The sequence below is a fragment of the Conger conger genome, chromosome 12 (genome assembly GCF_963514075.1).
Source record: "Conger conger chromosome 12, fConCon1.1, whole genome shotgun sequence".
Taxonomy (NCBI): Eukaryota; Metazoa; Chordata; class Actinopteri; order Anguilliformes; family Congridae; genus Conger; species Conger conger.
This window is the reverse complement of record NC_083771.1, coordinates 26,385,822-26,403,506: the sequence shown is the minus strand read 5'-3', so window position 1 is coordinate 26,403,506 and position 17,685 is coordinate 26,385,822. Positions and strand designations below refer to the sequence as shown.

Here is a 17,685-nt window from a genome sequence, read left to right as displayed (position 1 = left end):
TCAACTAAAACCGTCTTCCATGTTGCCAGGAAACCGCTACGGAGGAAAAGACGAAAGACGCGGCCAAGTTTCCCGCCAAAATGGCGGCAGGGTCCAAGCCGCCGAAGGACAGGTCCAGGCACAGGAAGGAGGGCCGGGCCGGAAAATCCGCCAAGGGGGCGGGGCATCAGGCCGCACTCCTCAGGGGCATCACATACTATAAGGCAGAGGAGGCGGAGCAAGCCGGGAGCAGCAGAGGTGAAGGGGCGGAGTCTGGGGTGTGGCCAACAGACCTGGCTCAAATACTTAATTGTATTGGATTCAACTACTTTTCTCGATTCATCTCGCCTGATGCAATTGAGCCAACCAAGAGGACCGGAAGGCGGGGTTTGCACTTTTTGAGAGTATTTCATAGGTTCCAATATACCAAACAAGCTCAGTAAAGTGTAGAATTATATTTGAATCCAAAACAATGACTTATTTGGCCAGCAACTGTACAAATTAGAACTCTGGAGAAATCAGTTTAGTTGTTTTGTATAAAACAATTAGCAAACATGTTTTTAAGCTAAATTACTGAGTGGATGAGTGAACAGACCCTGTGGATACAGAGCAGGGATCAGGTTTGTGAATATGTTAATGAACAGTAGCTAACATTAGTTAACGGTTGCCGTGTTGAACGCAGGTCTGATCTGTCACCAGGGTTCAGTGGCTGTGAGCATTTTCATATAAATATAGTAGCAGGTACATCGCCTGTTGCTTGCCTGTCAAATTTCTTTGACAAACAGCGACAAAGGTTTACACCTTCTGGCATAGACCTCAAGCCTCTATCACAGAGGTGTGCAAAGAGGACCATGTCCATTTCTGGATTTCATACCAACTTCTGGCCTTAATTACATAATTAGCCTTTTATGCCATCTGACATTTTTAGCTACAGTACATTTCTTGATGAATGACATCTGAAGACTGCTCGTGTGTCCCCCGTTTTACTATGATCCAATCTCTGAGTTAACCAGTGTTGGTGCATGCAGCCAATTAGTTCATTTAGCCAGAGTAATCGGTGGAAACAAAAACCTGTATACACACCGGCTCTCCAGGACCAGAATTGCCCACCCCTGCTCTATCAGGTCACATGTCAGACTCTTGCACCCGGCATCAAGAATCTCAAGATACCAAAAATAAAACTGATACCACTCAACAATTTGTCAATAAATAATCTCATGCATTTGGCCTTAACAAACTTGAGATCCGTGGCCTGATGACTGATCCAGGATCAGCCGCACTTGAGCCGCTCAGCTTTTCCTGATATGTATTGACTTTTCGAAACAGTTAATCTTATATAACATTATTTAGGCCTCAGTTTCCACAGAAACCTCATCCATCACTCATCTTTAGAATCCACCCACAGATATCATGATAACAACCTCCAGGATGCAACGACCATTAACTTAACAAAAACAAACCCTAAGAAAAACAGACTATGGCACAGGTGGAGGATAGATCATCACTCTGTGTTAAATTTTAATTCATTTATTTATTTGGAACACTGAATCCACAGATGGGATATCCCACAACTGGAGTCCCTCTGGGGGTGAGAATTTGCCCTCCAGATTTAGAGATCATGCCCCTACCCATAGCCCCCCACCTCCACTCGCCCCTTAAGAAAACACGCTGTTACGGGAGGGCCGTTTCATCACATGACAACTATCAACATACAGGCCAACACAAACTAAACGAAGCTAAAAGATACACACTGGCATAATTCTTTCTGAGAAATATGATTTGCTGTGTATTGGCAATGTTCCAATATAAGCTTTTCATCTTATACCTAAATACATGTTTAAATACATTGCATGCATTTCCAGAATATATACGCAAAATGTCCATATATGTTTGATTATGAAATTATATTGCATTAAAACAGAATGTAAACAGATACAGTTGCAGTAAATAGTTACCAGTTAGTCGCACACATACACAAATGCAGACATACTCTCTCTCGCACGCACACCCACACTCCTTGAAAGTATGTTCAGGTGAAGAGAACCTCGTACCAAGAAGAGTAAGACAGGCCCCTGTGGCTTAGATATAAAATGGTGGGGAAGTTCCCCACCTTGGTTCCCCTCCTGGCCCGTTAGACTGTCACACCCACCCACCACCCCACCGCACCCTGCCAATGAGGCTCTGTATCTAATGTCCACCCTGGTGAAAAGCCATGTCTGTGTGTGATGGAGTGTGCGAGTACATTTGTGTATCTCTCGGTGGTCGCTTCTGTGAGGCTGCTGGTGTTCTTACAGAGGAACACGTGAGATTGGGATTACTTCGCCTTTCTGTGTTATAACAGTGATGAATCTGACTAATGAATGGTTGACTTATTGTTTGGTGGTTTCTAATTAAGGAAAAAAAAGGCATCCGACCCAGGATTCCTAGATCAGGATCAGTTTTGACGTCAAGCTCATAATAGATAAGGTTAGATTAGTGACAGGACGAACTGACCCCAGACCAGCTCTCCTGCTGTGAGCGGCTTTATGAGTACAGACCTGCTCTGCGGTCTCTGTTTTGCCAACGCATCTCCCTCTCCTCCCCCTTCCACAGAGAGCGCCGCCCAACTCAACGCCATCGACACCGGCCCCTACAAGGACAAGCTTCCTGGGAACATGCCCCTGGGGTCTGACCCCAGCCTGGAGGCTACCACAACTGCAGCTACGACCACAACTGCAGCCACAACCACAACTACAACTACAGCTACAACCACAACCACAACCACACCTAAACCCACAACCACAACTACATCTCCTACAACAACCACTACTGGTATATCTCTGTTTTTATTATATTTAGTGTTGTTATTGTTTTACTTATGTAAAGGGCTCATGTAATACACATTATATACATATTATATGCACATATTCCATCAGTGTTTTTTTTGCAGTGAAGCCCAGTTTTGCGCCCTTCAACTTTTCTTATACTTTCACACCAGTAATAGTTTTTTTTTTCCAAGCATTTTAATTACTTTTCTCTCTTATACATTTAACATTCTGTATCTATTATTATTATTATTATTATTATTATTATTATTATTATTATTATTAAATTGATTAATTTTATTTATTTATATTATTTAATGTTTTTCTGTAGCCAAACCGAAGACATCGGCACCAAACATTGTGATAGCCTTGGACAACTTTGAAAACCGCAGCCAGTCCCTCTCCAATGAAGCAGGTAAGCCTTCGTCAAATCCCGAATCCGAAAACGACAAACCAGCACATTTTTCATTTTCTTCAGTCTAGCCAGTTTACTTGCTCAACCAATCAAGTAATTTATTTGTTACCTTCATTGGAAGAAACCCTGAGCACTAGAAAGAAACTATCCAGAGAGTGGTCCGTATGGAAGCATTATGCAGATTAGCTCTATTTTGCTGTATTTTAGAGGCTAGCAGTTTAATTCATAAGTGTTTAATAGAAACATTAATAAACGGACACTGGCTAACAGCCCGTTGAGTATTTGCCATTTTGACTGCAGCTCTTTTGATTTAAGATTTGATTTAATTTAATTTTGTTGTTCACTCACTCTACACAATACACAAAATCTTAAGGTTCCCCACCTCCAAAATCCCCATCCCAAACAGCAAATTATGAGCAGGTTTAGTAATGTGAAATTAAATGGCAGTGTTCGGAATGTTCTTTCTCCTAATATCCAACGAACTCTGCATACTGTAACAAGACCCAGACCAAACAGAAACGAGAAACAGACTTCAGCTGAGGTCCTGCAGTATGAACTCCAGAAATGTGCTTAAGTTGACTTAAAAAAAAGCACAATTTACATTTCCTTTTTCTCTGCTGCAGCACAATCTTTTGTTATCTAGTTTTTTCTGATTTCATCACCCCCATCCGCTGAGCACATGTGCCTGAGACACCTCAGCTGTGTTAAATTGCTCAGAGTTGTTCATCTGTGAAGCTGCTTCCTCCAGAGTTAGAGAGTGGGAGTCCTGCCAGAGATTCTATAAACTCACCGAGATAGTCAGCTCCCGCATTCCTTCTGTCAACTTACTACTATAGGAAGTTCCTGTTGGTATCACCAGGAACAGCCACTGCTGTTTTTCCTTTATCACACCCCTTAATGAATAGTCAAAAGAGCAAATTGGATGGTTTCAAACTTCAATTGTATGATGACAGGAATGTCATTGTTCAGAGCAAAGTATCTGGTAAGTCTGTAGTATCTGGGGCAGGTCCCAGCGCCGAGCCAGACCAGTCCACCCGCTCCGGTTCTGTCCTTCTCGCCGGGGGGTAACTGTTGGAAAACATGGGAGGCAAGTCCACTACAGCCAACCGCCCCTGAAGCATCTCACTGTGTACTTGGTCATTCTACAACCCTATCTAGCCCCCAACCCTGTGAAATTGACCTCTTTGATCAGGGCCCTTCCCCCCCGGCAGATCTAATCACTTTATCTCCCACCAGATATAATCACCACCTTCCCCACTTCCTGTAATGTGCTTCAATTTATGACAAGGGCCATTTGGCCCACTGTTTCCATTGAGGGATATGGTATAAGTATTGACATTCTCCCTCATTTGCTAGTTCTTGTTAATCTGTACTTGGGGAACAGAACCATTATTTCCACCACTATATTAAACTACCTATTTGAAACAAAGTATGTACCTGCATTTATTTCTCTACTGACAATCGTATGGAGGAATACATCTAACTCTTTAAAAAATTCTACAGTAACGTCACGTCCTCTCGCCCGTTTCCCGCAGAGAAGGATCCGGACTGCGAGGGAACTCTTGCCTCGGTGGACAAGCCGACGAAGCAGCACAGCTACGGGCGCAACGAGGGCGCCTGGATGAAGGACCCCATCGCCAGCGACTCCAAGATCTACGTCACCAACTACTACTACGGCAACAACCTGGTGGAGTTCCGCAACCTCTACAACTTCAAGCAGGGTGGGCCACTTCATTCTGAAAAATTATATTTTACTACCTCTCTCAGAAATGAAGTGCATAACATGAAATTGTACCCCAACAAATTGAATTACATTACATTACATTAATGCCATTTGGCAGACGCTCTTGTCCAGAGCGATGTACAGTTGATTAGACTAAGCAGGAGGCAATCCTCCCCTGGAGCAATGCAGGGTTAAGGGCCTTGCTCAAGGGCCCAATGGCTGTGCGGATCTTATTGTACACTGGGGATCAAACCACTGACCTTGCGGGTCCCAGTCATGCACCTTAACCATACGCTGGAGAAATGTAGCTCCACTGAAACTTTATTTGTCGTAGTATGCCAGCCTTCCTTTCTCTCCAGCAGCATTAACACCCCCTGCCAAAAATACTGACACTGGTCGTAGCATGCGTTATATTACATCACATTAGCATGTGTCACATCTCCAGTTTCCATTGCAGTGCATGCAAAAATACAGAGGCTTTTTTAAGAAGGGGGGGTCTATTGAGCATCACTTAACAGTCCAGCATTCTTCTCTTTCTTTAGAGAATTTATGAGTCAGTTCCCTTCCTTTCTAAACAGGCCAGACTGCCTTGAATTAAGTGTATTGACCTTGTGTCTGCATGAGTGTGTGTGTGTGTGTGTGTGTGTGTGTCTGTATGAGAGTGTGTGTATGTGTGTGTGTGTCTGTATGAAAGTGTGTGTGTGTGTCTGTATGAGAGTGTGTGTATGTGTGTGTGTGTGTGTGTGTGTGTGTGTGTATGTGTGTGTGTGTGTGTGTGTGTGTGTGTGTGTGTGCATTGTGAGTTTGTGTTGTCAGTAACGAGCGCTGGACGGGGCAGGTTTCTCCAGCAGAGCGGGGCAGGGGATTAACACACAATGGAGGAGAGGAAGCAACTCTGAGCTGATAAAGGGGGCTACTTTCCCCTCTCACACTGCAGGCTGCTCATTAATCACCGGCTCCTGCTTAGCCTTATTTTATTATTCATTCACTTCACAGCCTTATCTAGAGTAACTCACAGTTTCCTCTCTTTCCTTCCCCCCTCTCTCTCTCCATCTCTCTCTCTTTCTCTCTTACCCTCTCCTCTCTCTATCCCTCTCTCTCCCCCTCTCTCCATCTCTCTCTCTCTCTATCTCTCTCTCTCTCTCTCTCTCTCTCTCTCTCTCTCTCTCTCTCTCTCTCCCCCGCCTCTCTCTCTGCAGGTCGGTGGAGTAACCTGTACAAGCTCCCCTATAATTGGATCGGCACCGGTCACGTGGTCTACGGCGGAGCCTTCTACTACAACCGCGCCTTCACCAGGAACATCATCAAGTACGACCTGCGCCTGCGCTACGTGGCAGCCTGGGCCCAGCTGCACGACGTGGTGTACCAGGACTCCACTCCCTGGCGCTGGAGGGGCCACTCCGACATCGACCTCGCCGTGGACGAGAGCGGCCTGTGGGTGGTCTACCCCTCCCAGGACTACGACTACGGGCAGGGCGAGGCGGTGGTGGTCAGCCGGCTGGACCCCGGAGACCTGTCGCTGAGGAAGGAGACCACGTGGCGGACCAGCCTACGCCGCAACGCCTACGGGAACTGCTTCATCGTGTGCGGCGTGCTGTACGCCGTGGACACCTACGATCAGCGGGAGGCGCTGGTGTCCTACGCCTACGACACGCACACGGGCGCCCAGGCCGCGCCCCTCCTGCCCTTCCTCAACGAGTACGCCTTCAGCACCCAGATCGACTACAACCCCAAAGAGAAGGTGCTCTACGCCTGGGACAACGGCCACCAGCTCACCTACAACCTCCATTTTGTGGGTCACGATTAGCGTCGCCGTCAAACGGGTTCGACCGCAACGCTGATTATGAAGCAACGGACACCCAACTCCGCCCTCAACGGACGACAGCTCCAACTCCACCCTCCATCCACACGCACGTTTGTAAAGAATGGAAAAATGGAAAATGATTTGTTTACTTTAATGTGCTCTTTTAAAAAAAAAAGAAAAAAAACTTTTTTTTGTCAGTGACGTTTTTGTTGTTTTTGGCTTTTTATGACGGATAGAGTGCGAACTGCTGTGGCCCTGTTGTTAAAAGCCCTTTCCTCGAATGGAGATGGTGGTCCTTTGTAAAGTCGTCACACAGAATAAAGTGATGCTTTTGTTCTCGTTTACTGAAGAAAGGGACTAAGTGGAGATTTCCACACACAAACCTGTCTGTGATGGGGGATATCCAAATCCAGTGCTGTTATTGATGACACTTCTTAATTTCTTAACAGGGTTCAAATTACAGTTAAACAATGTTCAAAGAGAATTAAACAAATACTTGCATTTGAATATTCAAGGACTATCAAATATACAGCATACATATATACACATTTATCTGTTGGTTCTTTTGTTTTAAGGTATACACATTTTAAATATATTTTACATGTTGCATAGTTTACTACTCATTGGCACTAATGGGTAGTAAGCTATAGTACCTTTTCAGAAATTTTATTTTAAGCATTTTATTTCTTCAGTACAGTAATAAATATTACCAATATTTTATTTTCAGATCTTGCAACGTAATTATGTAAATTAATCTTGTAAATAGTTTAATGTGTTTCTTGTGGGTTTGAAAATAAAGTAAACAGCACTTCTGGTAATTATTCTCTACCATGATGAGTAGCTTTGGTATCTGCTGGTTTTTTGCACTTACGATTAAATAGAGTCACTGATTGGCTAGCCCACACACCGTGTTTCCAAAGCCTAAAATGATTTTATTCAGAAAGTAACTGGTAAGAGCATTACGTTTTATTTAAGCTATATAATTGGAAACGTGTGTACCATTACAACTTGAAGGTTCTCTGCGTGAATTGCAAAAGCATCCTTAGCCAGAAAACATAGTGTCCACTAGCTGATGAATATGGCTGCTGTAGCGCTTCGTGAATCGGCAGGACAGTGGATGGCCAGTGAGGAGTGAGGGGTGACGGAGGAGCTGAGGATCAGCCGTTAAAATAACATGCAGTCGCTGGCGAATAAGCCTGCCATTGCTGTTCTAACAGCCACCACCGACGGCACTCCCAAAAACATGTTCTTCCTGGATTGCGCATGTCCTCATTGTGCATGAACTGTCAGGTGTTTTCACTTTCTTTTTTCCCATGGCAATAGCCTTTGCAAATGGAGGCACAGTTTTAAACATGTAACGTACACAGCTCGTTTTTTTTTTAAACATTTTTTTCAGGGTAGGAGGGCATTACATGTCTGTGCAAAGTACTAAATAAAAATGCTTAAAAGAGGCAGCAGTGAGTTGGTTTGAAATGTTCTGCGACTCGTGAACACGTTCAGCTTCAGTTTGGCCCACAGCACTGAAGAATGTCTGAATGACTACTGAGGTCTGATCAACACATCTGACAGCCAGCAGCAGAAACAAACAGCCAGTATCATCAAATAAAATAAAATAAAGACAATAACTTTACACCCCTTCACAGACAAAAAAATATTCTGTGTAAAATCTACAACGATAAAGTAATTTATCACTAACAATATTAAACAGATTTTACTGGACATTCACACACACACACACACACACACACACACACACACACACACACACACACACACACATACACACACACACATACACACACACACACACACACACACATACACACACACACACACACACACACACACACGCATTCTTGCAGACTAACAGATTGACATGCATTCTTGCAGATCATCCCCCCCCCCCCCCAAGGAACTCTTGCACATTAGTTGCGTTAAATAACATTTTTCCTATACGAGAGGCGTTCCGCGTAACGCAACTGCATGAAACGGCATTATAAACAGGCAGCTGTGAAGCAGAAGGCCAGTGAGCACGTCTGATTTGTGCACATTGAACGACAGCTAAAGGGGCCCTAGATTCAGCCACTTCCACTGAAAGCTCTCACTCTCTCTGACGGTGAACTTAGCAACCCCGCAGGGTGGCACATGATTGGCCACAGCGTCATCCAGGCAGGGGGGAAAGGGCAGCTTAAGACTGCGATGTTATCAAGTTATATTATCAAGATCTGTGAAGAGGGAGCACAGTTGAACATGTTCAAATACACGTGCAAACGGCTCATATGGAGTCCATAAAGCTCGTTGTAAAGCTTCATTTGAGAGCTTCGCTGTTGGGCATGGCTTGGTTGTTTGAAACACCACGTGAAGTAAGGGAAAGTTTGAGTGTGTTTGCAGGGGATTTTCCTGACTTCTGGGCGAAAGATGTGCCCAGAGGCGATGATGTCACGTGCGCTGGCCGAACACACTTGGACAGATTTCACTATTGGGACATCTCTGGCCCCCGGTCCTTGGTTCTTATGAAGAACACAAGCCTTTAAGCAGCTCGAACGCCTCCCAACCAAAGGTCAAGGGCTTACTGTAGCAATCTCAACAGGACTATTTCCGCCAATTCTTCCCTGGCGGATCTGTGGATGTCTCCTCGTTCCAGTGTTCCGTAGCCGTGCTCCCTGGGTAATCCACTGGAAATGTCGCGGCAGCGCAGATTGTATAGACTAACCAGATACTCAACTCTGTGTTACTTCCACTCTTCTTCTTCTTCTTCTTCTTCTTCTTCTTCTTCTTCATATCAACAGGAGTCTATTATTAAAGGACTATGGTACTGTGGAGCCTTAAAAGGAATATGTGTTACAAGGAATGGATATTAACAGACTCTACTGGAACAGCTGTAATGAGAATACACAGTCTGTAGGAATAAAACCTCTTTTCTACATCTTGATAATGCATAATGTGTTAATACTGCACATTAATACTTTGTGTTAACCCATTTGATACAATTAAGGTGTAAACATCATTGACCCACTGAACATGTTAACATTGACACAATTTGAGTTTGTGCCAGAACAGACACATTGTGTTTAATAATTTGACACGTAATAATTTGTAACATCCTTTCTAAGAGTGCACAGAACATACAGCTACAGTATTTACCAGTGTCACATCCCTGAATGAATTTTCAAAAGACAAATCAAATTTGAATTTGATACATCCCAACAGTATGGAGACAGAATGTTCGATGTGAAAAGAATACAGAGCTGAGGATCTGGATAGTCTGTTGATGATCTATGATGGCTGAACACACTGAACAATGGCACAACTGTGCTAGACGGCGTTTTTCTTTCACGCGTGATGAATGCCGCACCTCTCGCACAAGTCTGGAAGACAAGCTGGGGGTAGGGTGTAAACCAACCCAAATTAATCATGATTTTTCAACGGGAAACTTCGATGGGGATGTTTCAGCTGGCTGAATGTGGTCATGGTGAAAACAAAAGCACGCTTTTTCAAAATGTTGCCCTTGGATACATCTGAGCTCCATGGCGACACAAAGGTGGGAAAGTATTTTGGGTTCTGCTGCAAAGTAAACATACCGGGGGTAAGTCACAGGAGGAGGGCGACCATCTTCTCCGTGAGGGCGGCTGTTAACTCCGCTACAGCAACTCTCAATGGGCGGAAACAGCCCCCAACCACGTCCAGGGTTTTGTTTTTTAAAGCATCACAGTTATTAATGAGTAATTAATGACAGTAAAAAAAAGCTGCACCGTAGCAGCAACAACCTAAAAACAATAACAACCATCATCGTTATCATAACAATAACCACTCACTTTATTGCCTCCACTCTGTATGCAAGGAAAATTCTGTTTTGTAAGTATGAAAATGAATATGCTCTCTCTCTCTCTCTCTCTCTCTCTCTCTTCCTCTCTTCCTCTCTCCGTCCTGGGACTGTAGGTTTCTGCAGGAAAACGCTAAGGGTCTTGAGACGTGTGGGAGGCCTGGCTGGAGTCAGAAGGCTCTGAAAATACCCATTAAACCGGGTTTCCTTTAATGCGCTAAATGCCCGACGAAGACAGGCTTCGCAGCTGCAGCTGCAGCTATTCATTCCCCAGTGAATCGCTGTGTCGCCCTCCTCCGTTACGGTGATTGATGCGGTGAATATTTTCACCCGACGCTAGCCGGCTGGAGGATGCTTCGGATCGCTCGGAAGTTCGTCCCAGCAACGCCTTAACTCAAACCTGTCTCACCGGCACTCGAGGCTAGCGTGGGAGAAAAACATATCGTTGTGTTTTATTTTTTTGGTTGTTTTTGTTTTTTAAGCTGTAAAACAAAGAGCAACTCCGTGTGATTACGGCCTTTAAACTGCCCACCCCCACTCACAGCAGCTCTTCCACTAACAGGCGCACAACTGGCCGGGAGAATAATGAGGAAACAAAACACTTTGGAGACGAGAGATTTAATTGCTGGGAAAACAGACGTTTCGCGTTGACTGACTGCGGTCATGCAATGCAATGCTCTGTTTACCAGAGGGAATTTACTGTAATCTGGGTGAAAGATGGGGTCAGGAGGGCGCACCAAGGGAAGCCCCCCCCCCCCAACCACCCACAATCACTAGCCTTCCCAACAATGAAAACATCAACTCCAGTACTTTTACCTCCAATGGAAACTGGTGCCTATGCACTAACAATACTGGTGCTATAGGCTACTCTAGCGAAATCTGAGGGACAACACTGAGGGACAACAATCACTGATGGAAATTAAATCTGAGGGATTATGTACTCTTTTCATTTTAAAAGCACAGATGTTACTCTAAAGCATGTATTGTTTCTTGTTTCTGACAAATACATGTAAAGCAGTCTTTGTCAGTAAAAACTACATATTGGTACTTTGAACGTATGCGTATATTGTCATACAGCCTGTGACCATTGGCTCTGTTCTGTCCACTGAAAACAATGAAAGACTTGTCATAGATGCGGATTTCTGCTTTCAGGGACTAATTAGGCCTTAAACGTGTGGTGAATTCAGCTCGAACCCTGTGCCACCAGCATGTCACGCCTGTCACGTGGGTAGGAGGAGCTAAGGCAGCGGTGACCTTTGGAACCCCAACGGGCCGAATGAAACCCCCTGTAGCCCTGACAGGAAGAGGTGGAGACCAGTTACATCCAAGCATTACATTGCATTGCAGCTATTTACAGTAGCTTAGCGACCAAAGCAACATACATTTGATCAGACTAAGCAGAGGCCAATCCCCCCTTGAACAATGCGAGGTTAGGGGCCTTGCTCAAGGGCCCAACAGCTGTGGCCACACAAGGCTTGAACCACCAAGTCAAGCAACTTATGTAACTTATAACAGATGTTGTTTGCTGACATCCTCCGGCCTCCGGTCATCCTCCGGTCTGCCAGCTCTGTTCGCCTTGTGGTTTCCTGTCTACGAGCACCTGGCGGTCGAGCTGCACGTTCACGCCTGTTTTCCGTTCTGGTTCCTCAGTGGTGGAATGACTTGCCTACCACTGTCAGGACAGCAGAATCCCTCCCCCTATTTCGAAGCAGACTAAAAACACACCTTTTCAAACTCTACCTTAGTCCTCCTTCCTGATTTCCCCCGCCCCCCTTTCTGATATCCCTATCCCTCTTGTCTACCCCCCAAAAACAAATTGCACTTATGAGGACTATATGTTTAGAACACCATTTCATGTGTATTTTCCGAGTTATGGACGTGATGCTTTGACTTGTGGAAGAACCCATGCACTTGAAAGTCGCTTTGGATTAAAAGCGTCTGCCAAATGACTAAAATGTAAATGTAAATGTAAACTGTAGCATAGTGGTTAAGGTACATCACTGGGACCCGCAAGGTTGGTGGTTCAGTGGTCGGCGGTTCGATCCCCGGTGTACCCACAATAAGATCTGCACAGGGGAGGATTGTCTCCTGCTTAGTCGAATGAACTGTAAGTCACTTTGGATAAAAGCGTCTGCCAAATGACATGTAATAATCCCAATCACACCCAGGTGGAAATTCAACACAAAAAACAACACAAATTCTAGTGCGACCCAGCTCCTGCTCCTGCTGGATACTGCTGGGCTGGATACCTTCTAGAATTTGGTGATGGTCAGCGGTCTGTGCCAAGCAGTTGGATGATGGTCTTGCCAGCATAGTTGCTATTCCAACTATCTTGTTGCCATCTTGACCATCTCCAAACCAGCTGGGCCATCTTAAACCCAGGCTGTGGAAGTGCACATTATCTCAGAGGTCAAGGCTTATTTTTACTCATGTAATTTCACAGATTGAGACCAACTCTTTCTGAGGGAGGATGCCAAGAATTCTGGGATCCATCAAAGACGGATGACTAATACCAGACTTTTCACTGCAGCCTCTACTGTTGACACAGACTGGACACTATTACAACCAGAGTGCTGACTCACGTATGCTGCTCAGGCCACACCCCTCCCGTCCTTCGGTCAGTGGACAGACTCGCTGATAAATCCAGGGTTAAAATGAAAGTGTTACTCACAGCCTACAGTACAAAGCCCTCAGTGGAGTCATTGAACCTTGTGTTCCCTGCCACACCCCGTGCTTAGCAGCTGCTAGCGTCCTTGCGGTTTCGCGCAGTTGTTTAAATACAGTTGGGAAGAGCATTTCAACATTCCGGAATTCAATCCTGAGCCATATCAGAGGTGCTGCTTCAATTGGCTTGGTTAAAACACATCTTAAAGGTACAATAGCTAATTTCGGACTTCTAACGGTCAGGAGAGGAATTGCAGCATCAAATACACTCAAACCATAACACGTGACTTTATCCCACCTCTTCTCTGTGAACGCGCTGAAGTTGAAATGCCATTGGCTGTAGCAATTATAACCAATTTTCAACCAATGAGCTTGAATTATTGTTATATTGTTACAGCTATAGATGTTTTGGTAGAGAGTGCCGGCCCGTCAACTGCATATATTTGAAATTTAAGGACTATAAACACAGGTAGAGGCTGAGTCAACATGTCAGTGAGCCTTTTTCAATGACAGGAAGGGATTTACAATGGTCTTGTAACAATATTTAAACACAAAAATCTTACCTATTGTACCTTTAACACTTATCAGGTTTGTGTGCTTATTCCTCTTAGTTTGGGCTTTTAAGCTCTGGGATGAATGCATGAAGAGTGGTCTACAAGAGCTCATTGTGTTGCATTATGCTGTATGTATGAAACTGGCAGCCTGTGAGCTTCTGGCAAAATTGCAGTAGAGAACTCTCCTAGGGCTTGTATAACAAGACACATTTGAAATTATGGATTAAACTCCGATAACACGTCACCCTGTACATCAAGAATATAACGGAACTGAGGATGTTTTCTTGTTGAAAGCTTTGTTTTCATGATTCGTGTTCACGTCTGGCACCGACTCAAACTACCAAACTGCACCTGGAGTTGGCTGTACCTCGCCCAAACAGCTACTGTTTCTGAACCCCACGCTCAACGTTTCTCTCGACAGTACAAACATGCACCGACCAAACTCTGAGGCCACCTCAGCAGCTTCAGGATTGTATTCACGCCCAATTTTTTTTAACTATTACATTTCTATTGTGAGGCGGTTCCTGAAAATAAGCCTTCTCCAAACAAAGAGCCGCAAAAACCAGGAAGGTAAGAAAGAGAACGACCGAAAGCACAAAAGAGAGAGGAGGCAGTGCTAATTCGTTCAGGAAAGTGACGGGCTTTACTGTCCCGAATGAGTTACATTTGCTTTCTTTAGCCATTATAACTGGCATCATGTCCAGAGTGATAGGCCAAGCTCGCATTCTATACGTGTAATCCGTGTATAAGCAGCTGGATGTGTAAAAGCATTCAGATTCAGCGCTGTAGTGGAAGGGTGTGGAGTTCACGGAACGTCAGACTGTGGGGAGTCGGGTCAGGACACGGAGACAGGGGATCCCGCTTATCTCCTTTTAATAAAGCACAGCACAGTACAGTGCAAAGGCACAAAAGGTTTCATCTTATGGGTATGGCTTATTAATATGAATGATTTGCAATGAGTGATGATAATGATGTGTGTGTGTGTGTGTGTGTGGTTTTTGTGCATTAACACACACAGGAATGTAAGAAAGGAAATCTGTAGCGGCCTGTAGCATAGTCGTTAAGCTACATGACCTGCAAGGTCGGTGGTTCGATCCCTGGTGTAGCTGCAATAAGATCCGCACAGCCGTTGGGCCCTTGAGCAAGGCACTTAACCCTGCATTGCTCCAGGGGAGGATTCTCTCCTGCGTAGTCTAATCAACTGTACATCGCTCTGGATAAGTGTCTGCCAAATGCCATTAATGTAATGTAACATTAAATTAATGTAACATGTAACAGCAGGGTGAGGTGACCCCTATATGATAGTGTACACATTCTAGCAGATACTGGAGCCTTTCATAACATGGTTATTTTATTATAGTTTCAAATCCAGCATATTGTGTCTGAAGGATATGCACATGTGGGTCGTTCAGGTGCCCACAGTTACTTACAGGAGCATGTCTTACGTTTTTAAAGACATCATATGTAGGATTTTCAAAACATTTTCAAGGCGCAGCCTGTAGAGCACTGACCGCATGCTCATTGCGAGCCGCGACGTCGGCGGTTCGAAGCCGAGCGTCTGACATTTGTCGCATGTCTTCCCCTCTCTCTCGCTCCCATTCTTCCTGTCTCTCTATACTGTATACTGTCCAATAAAGCTGAAAAAGGCCTAAAAAATATCTTTAAAAAAAATAAATAAAAGACGCCCATTCTCAAGCAAAACCCAAATTAAATAGAGAAATTATTTTTTGGTTTTTAAGCCTAGACGGCATAGCTATTGTAGTGGATTACTAAAGTGGGACATTGTACTGAGAAACAGAAGCTTCTTTGGCTGTTACCAACAGAAGCAGCTCAGAATCACACTGCAGCCAGAGCGCATCGGAGCCAGTCCACAGCGGAACGAACAAAAACTCCCACACACGCAAAATTACATTCCAGCGTGTCTGCGACACATCTGCGATATGAATGCCCGTCTCCCTGTGACACAAGAGCTCTTTTTCAGTATTAATATGAAATAAATACAAACCATGGCATCCATTTTAACCATTTGAAAACAAGTGAAATCGAATTTGGTGAGAAATTTGCATGCTATTCGTCAACAACTACAATCATTATAATAGACACTTTGGCTATTTTTTCAAAACAACTTCTACTGATTTCATCTCACCTCAAACCAGTAATATTTAATTTCCTTCACTCTTTTAAACAAAAAGGATAAATAGGCATTTTACCACAGCATGTTTTAACTGAGCGAAACATATATAGAGACCAACCGTATATTACACCGGCCCTCTGGCAAATTCAAAAACATAGAGGTTACAGCTGACAAATCCACACCAAACTTGGCCAGTTTCTTCAAAATGCTTTTAGCGTTTGCCACTACAAATGACAGGCCTGCAGCGTGGCCCAGGGGGAATGACTGGAGACCGCGTGCCCACGGCTGCTCCTGAGAAGGCCGAGCAAATCCAATCATATCACAGCCGCCCAGAGCACGGACTCCCTAGGGAGGGCCAGCAGGCATGCATACAAAAGAAATAGCTGGAACTTTCCCAGACCAGGAGTGCATACAGGCTACCCCCCACAACACACACACACGCACACATGCACACACACACACACACACACACACGCACACATGCACACACACACACACACGCACTTGCACTCACACACACACACACTCACACTCACACACACACACATACACACACACACACATGCACGTTCTCACACACACACGCACACACACATACAGGCACACACAAACATACTCACATGCACATGCACACAAGCAGATAGTCTCTCTCTCTCTCTCTCTCTCTCTCTCTCTCGCACACACACACACAGTGCAGTATTCGTACAAAAAGAGATCAGTTTCTACAGCTTAATTCTCTAAATGTGCTGTTCTGTTTTTGGACATTAGCCGTGCGTGTCTCCTGGCAGTTCTAAATTCAGCAAGAAAAAAAAAAAAAACACCAGCAATGCTAATGAAACCAGCTCAGGACTCAATATCAAAAACATACCAATAAGTAACAGGAGAGGGCAAAAGACAATCTGGAAAATATCTTCCAGCTCTTTCAAACTGTAGAGCTTAAACCGCTCAACACGTTTGCAGAAGACATCATGCAGCTTTCATGAGCGAGCTGGTTATTACACTACAGTTTTCCCTGGCTGTATTCAGTCATTTCCCATTTGAAGTTGATCATACATTACCAGCAGATGACTGAAAAACGCATAAGCCATGTTTGTGACCAGATTTTTCCCTTTAGGCACCAATACATGTCCTGACAATATACATTTTAAAAAGACATTCAGCGGGGTCCAAAAATTTGGGCACCCCTGGTTTACATGTTATAATGAATCGAAAACTCGAAAGCTCTAAATGGTATGGAGCTAAACATGAGACCTTTCTGCAAATTTTAAAGCAGATTTTGAAAGATTGCTTTTAATTTAAATTTTTCACAGTTTCTAAATTATATAAAAAAGGAAAAGGGAACCCCTGTGCAAAAGTTTGGGAACCATTTTGGATTATTCTTTGTCACTTTTTAAAAAGATGATTACCAAGGCCCAGACCCAAGTGAATTACTTGTTGGAGCTTCAATGAGTCAGGTAAGTACAATTCCAGGACTTTTTATTCTGAAATAAGTCCATGCCTTCTAAAGTATCCAACTGCAGTGGTTGTTCTGTCTGGTGTTAACAACCATGGGTACCTCTAAACAGTTGTCCAAGGAATGAAGCTGGTTCATTTCCACCAAGAAGGAGAAGCCTACAAAAACTTGCTCAATGTTTCAAACTACCCATTTCCACTGACAGAAACATTATTAGAAAATGGAAGAAAAATGGAACAGTTGAAGTCAAGGCAAGGTCTGGAAGACCAAGAAAGATTTGAATGGCCCGAGACCTGGTGAGAAATGCTCAGAAGAACCCACACCTCACTGCA

At 44.3% G+C, this 17,685-nt stretch overlaps 1 protein-coding gene across 1 annotated transcript in view; it reads left to right on the top strand.

Annotated features, from left to right (window-relative positions):
- The window catches only part of LOC133141542 (olfactomedin-like protein 2A), a 21,519-nt gene extending 13,394 nt beyond the window's left edge, over positions 1-8,125 (top strand). The window contains exons 5-9 of the mRNA XM_061262110.1: positions 30-237; positions 2,572-2,790; positions 3,115-3,198; positions 4,734-4,919; positions 6,121-8,125. Coding sequence (XP_061118094.1) covers positions 30-237; positions 2,572-2,790; positions 3,115-3,198; positions 4,734-4,919; positions 6,121-6,728 — 1,305 coding nt within the window. The 3' untranslated portion in view covers positions 6,729-8,125. The remainder of the gene's footprint in view (positions 1-29; positions 238-2,571; positions 2,791-3,114; positions 3,199-4,733; positions 4,920-6,120) is intronic.
- Positions 8,126-17,685: the final 9,560 nt, after the last annotated feature.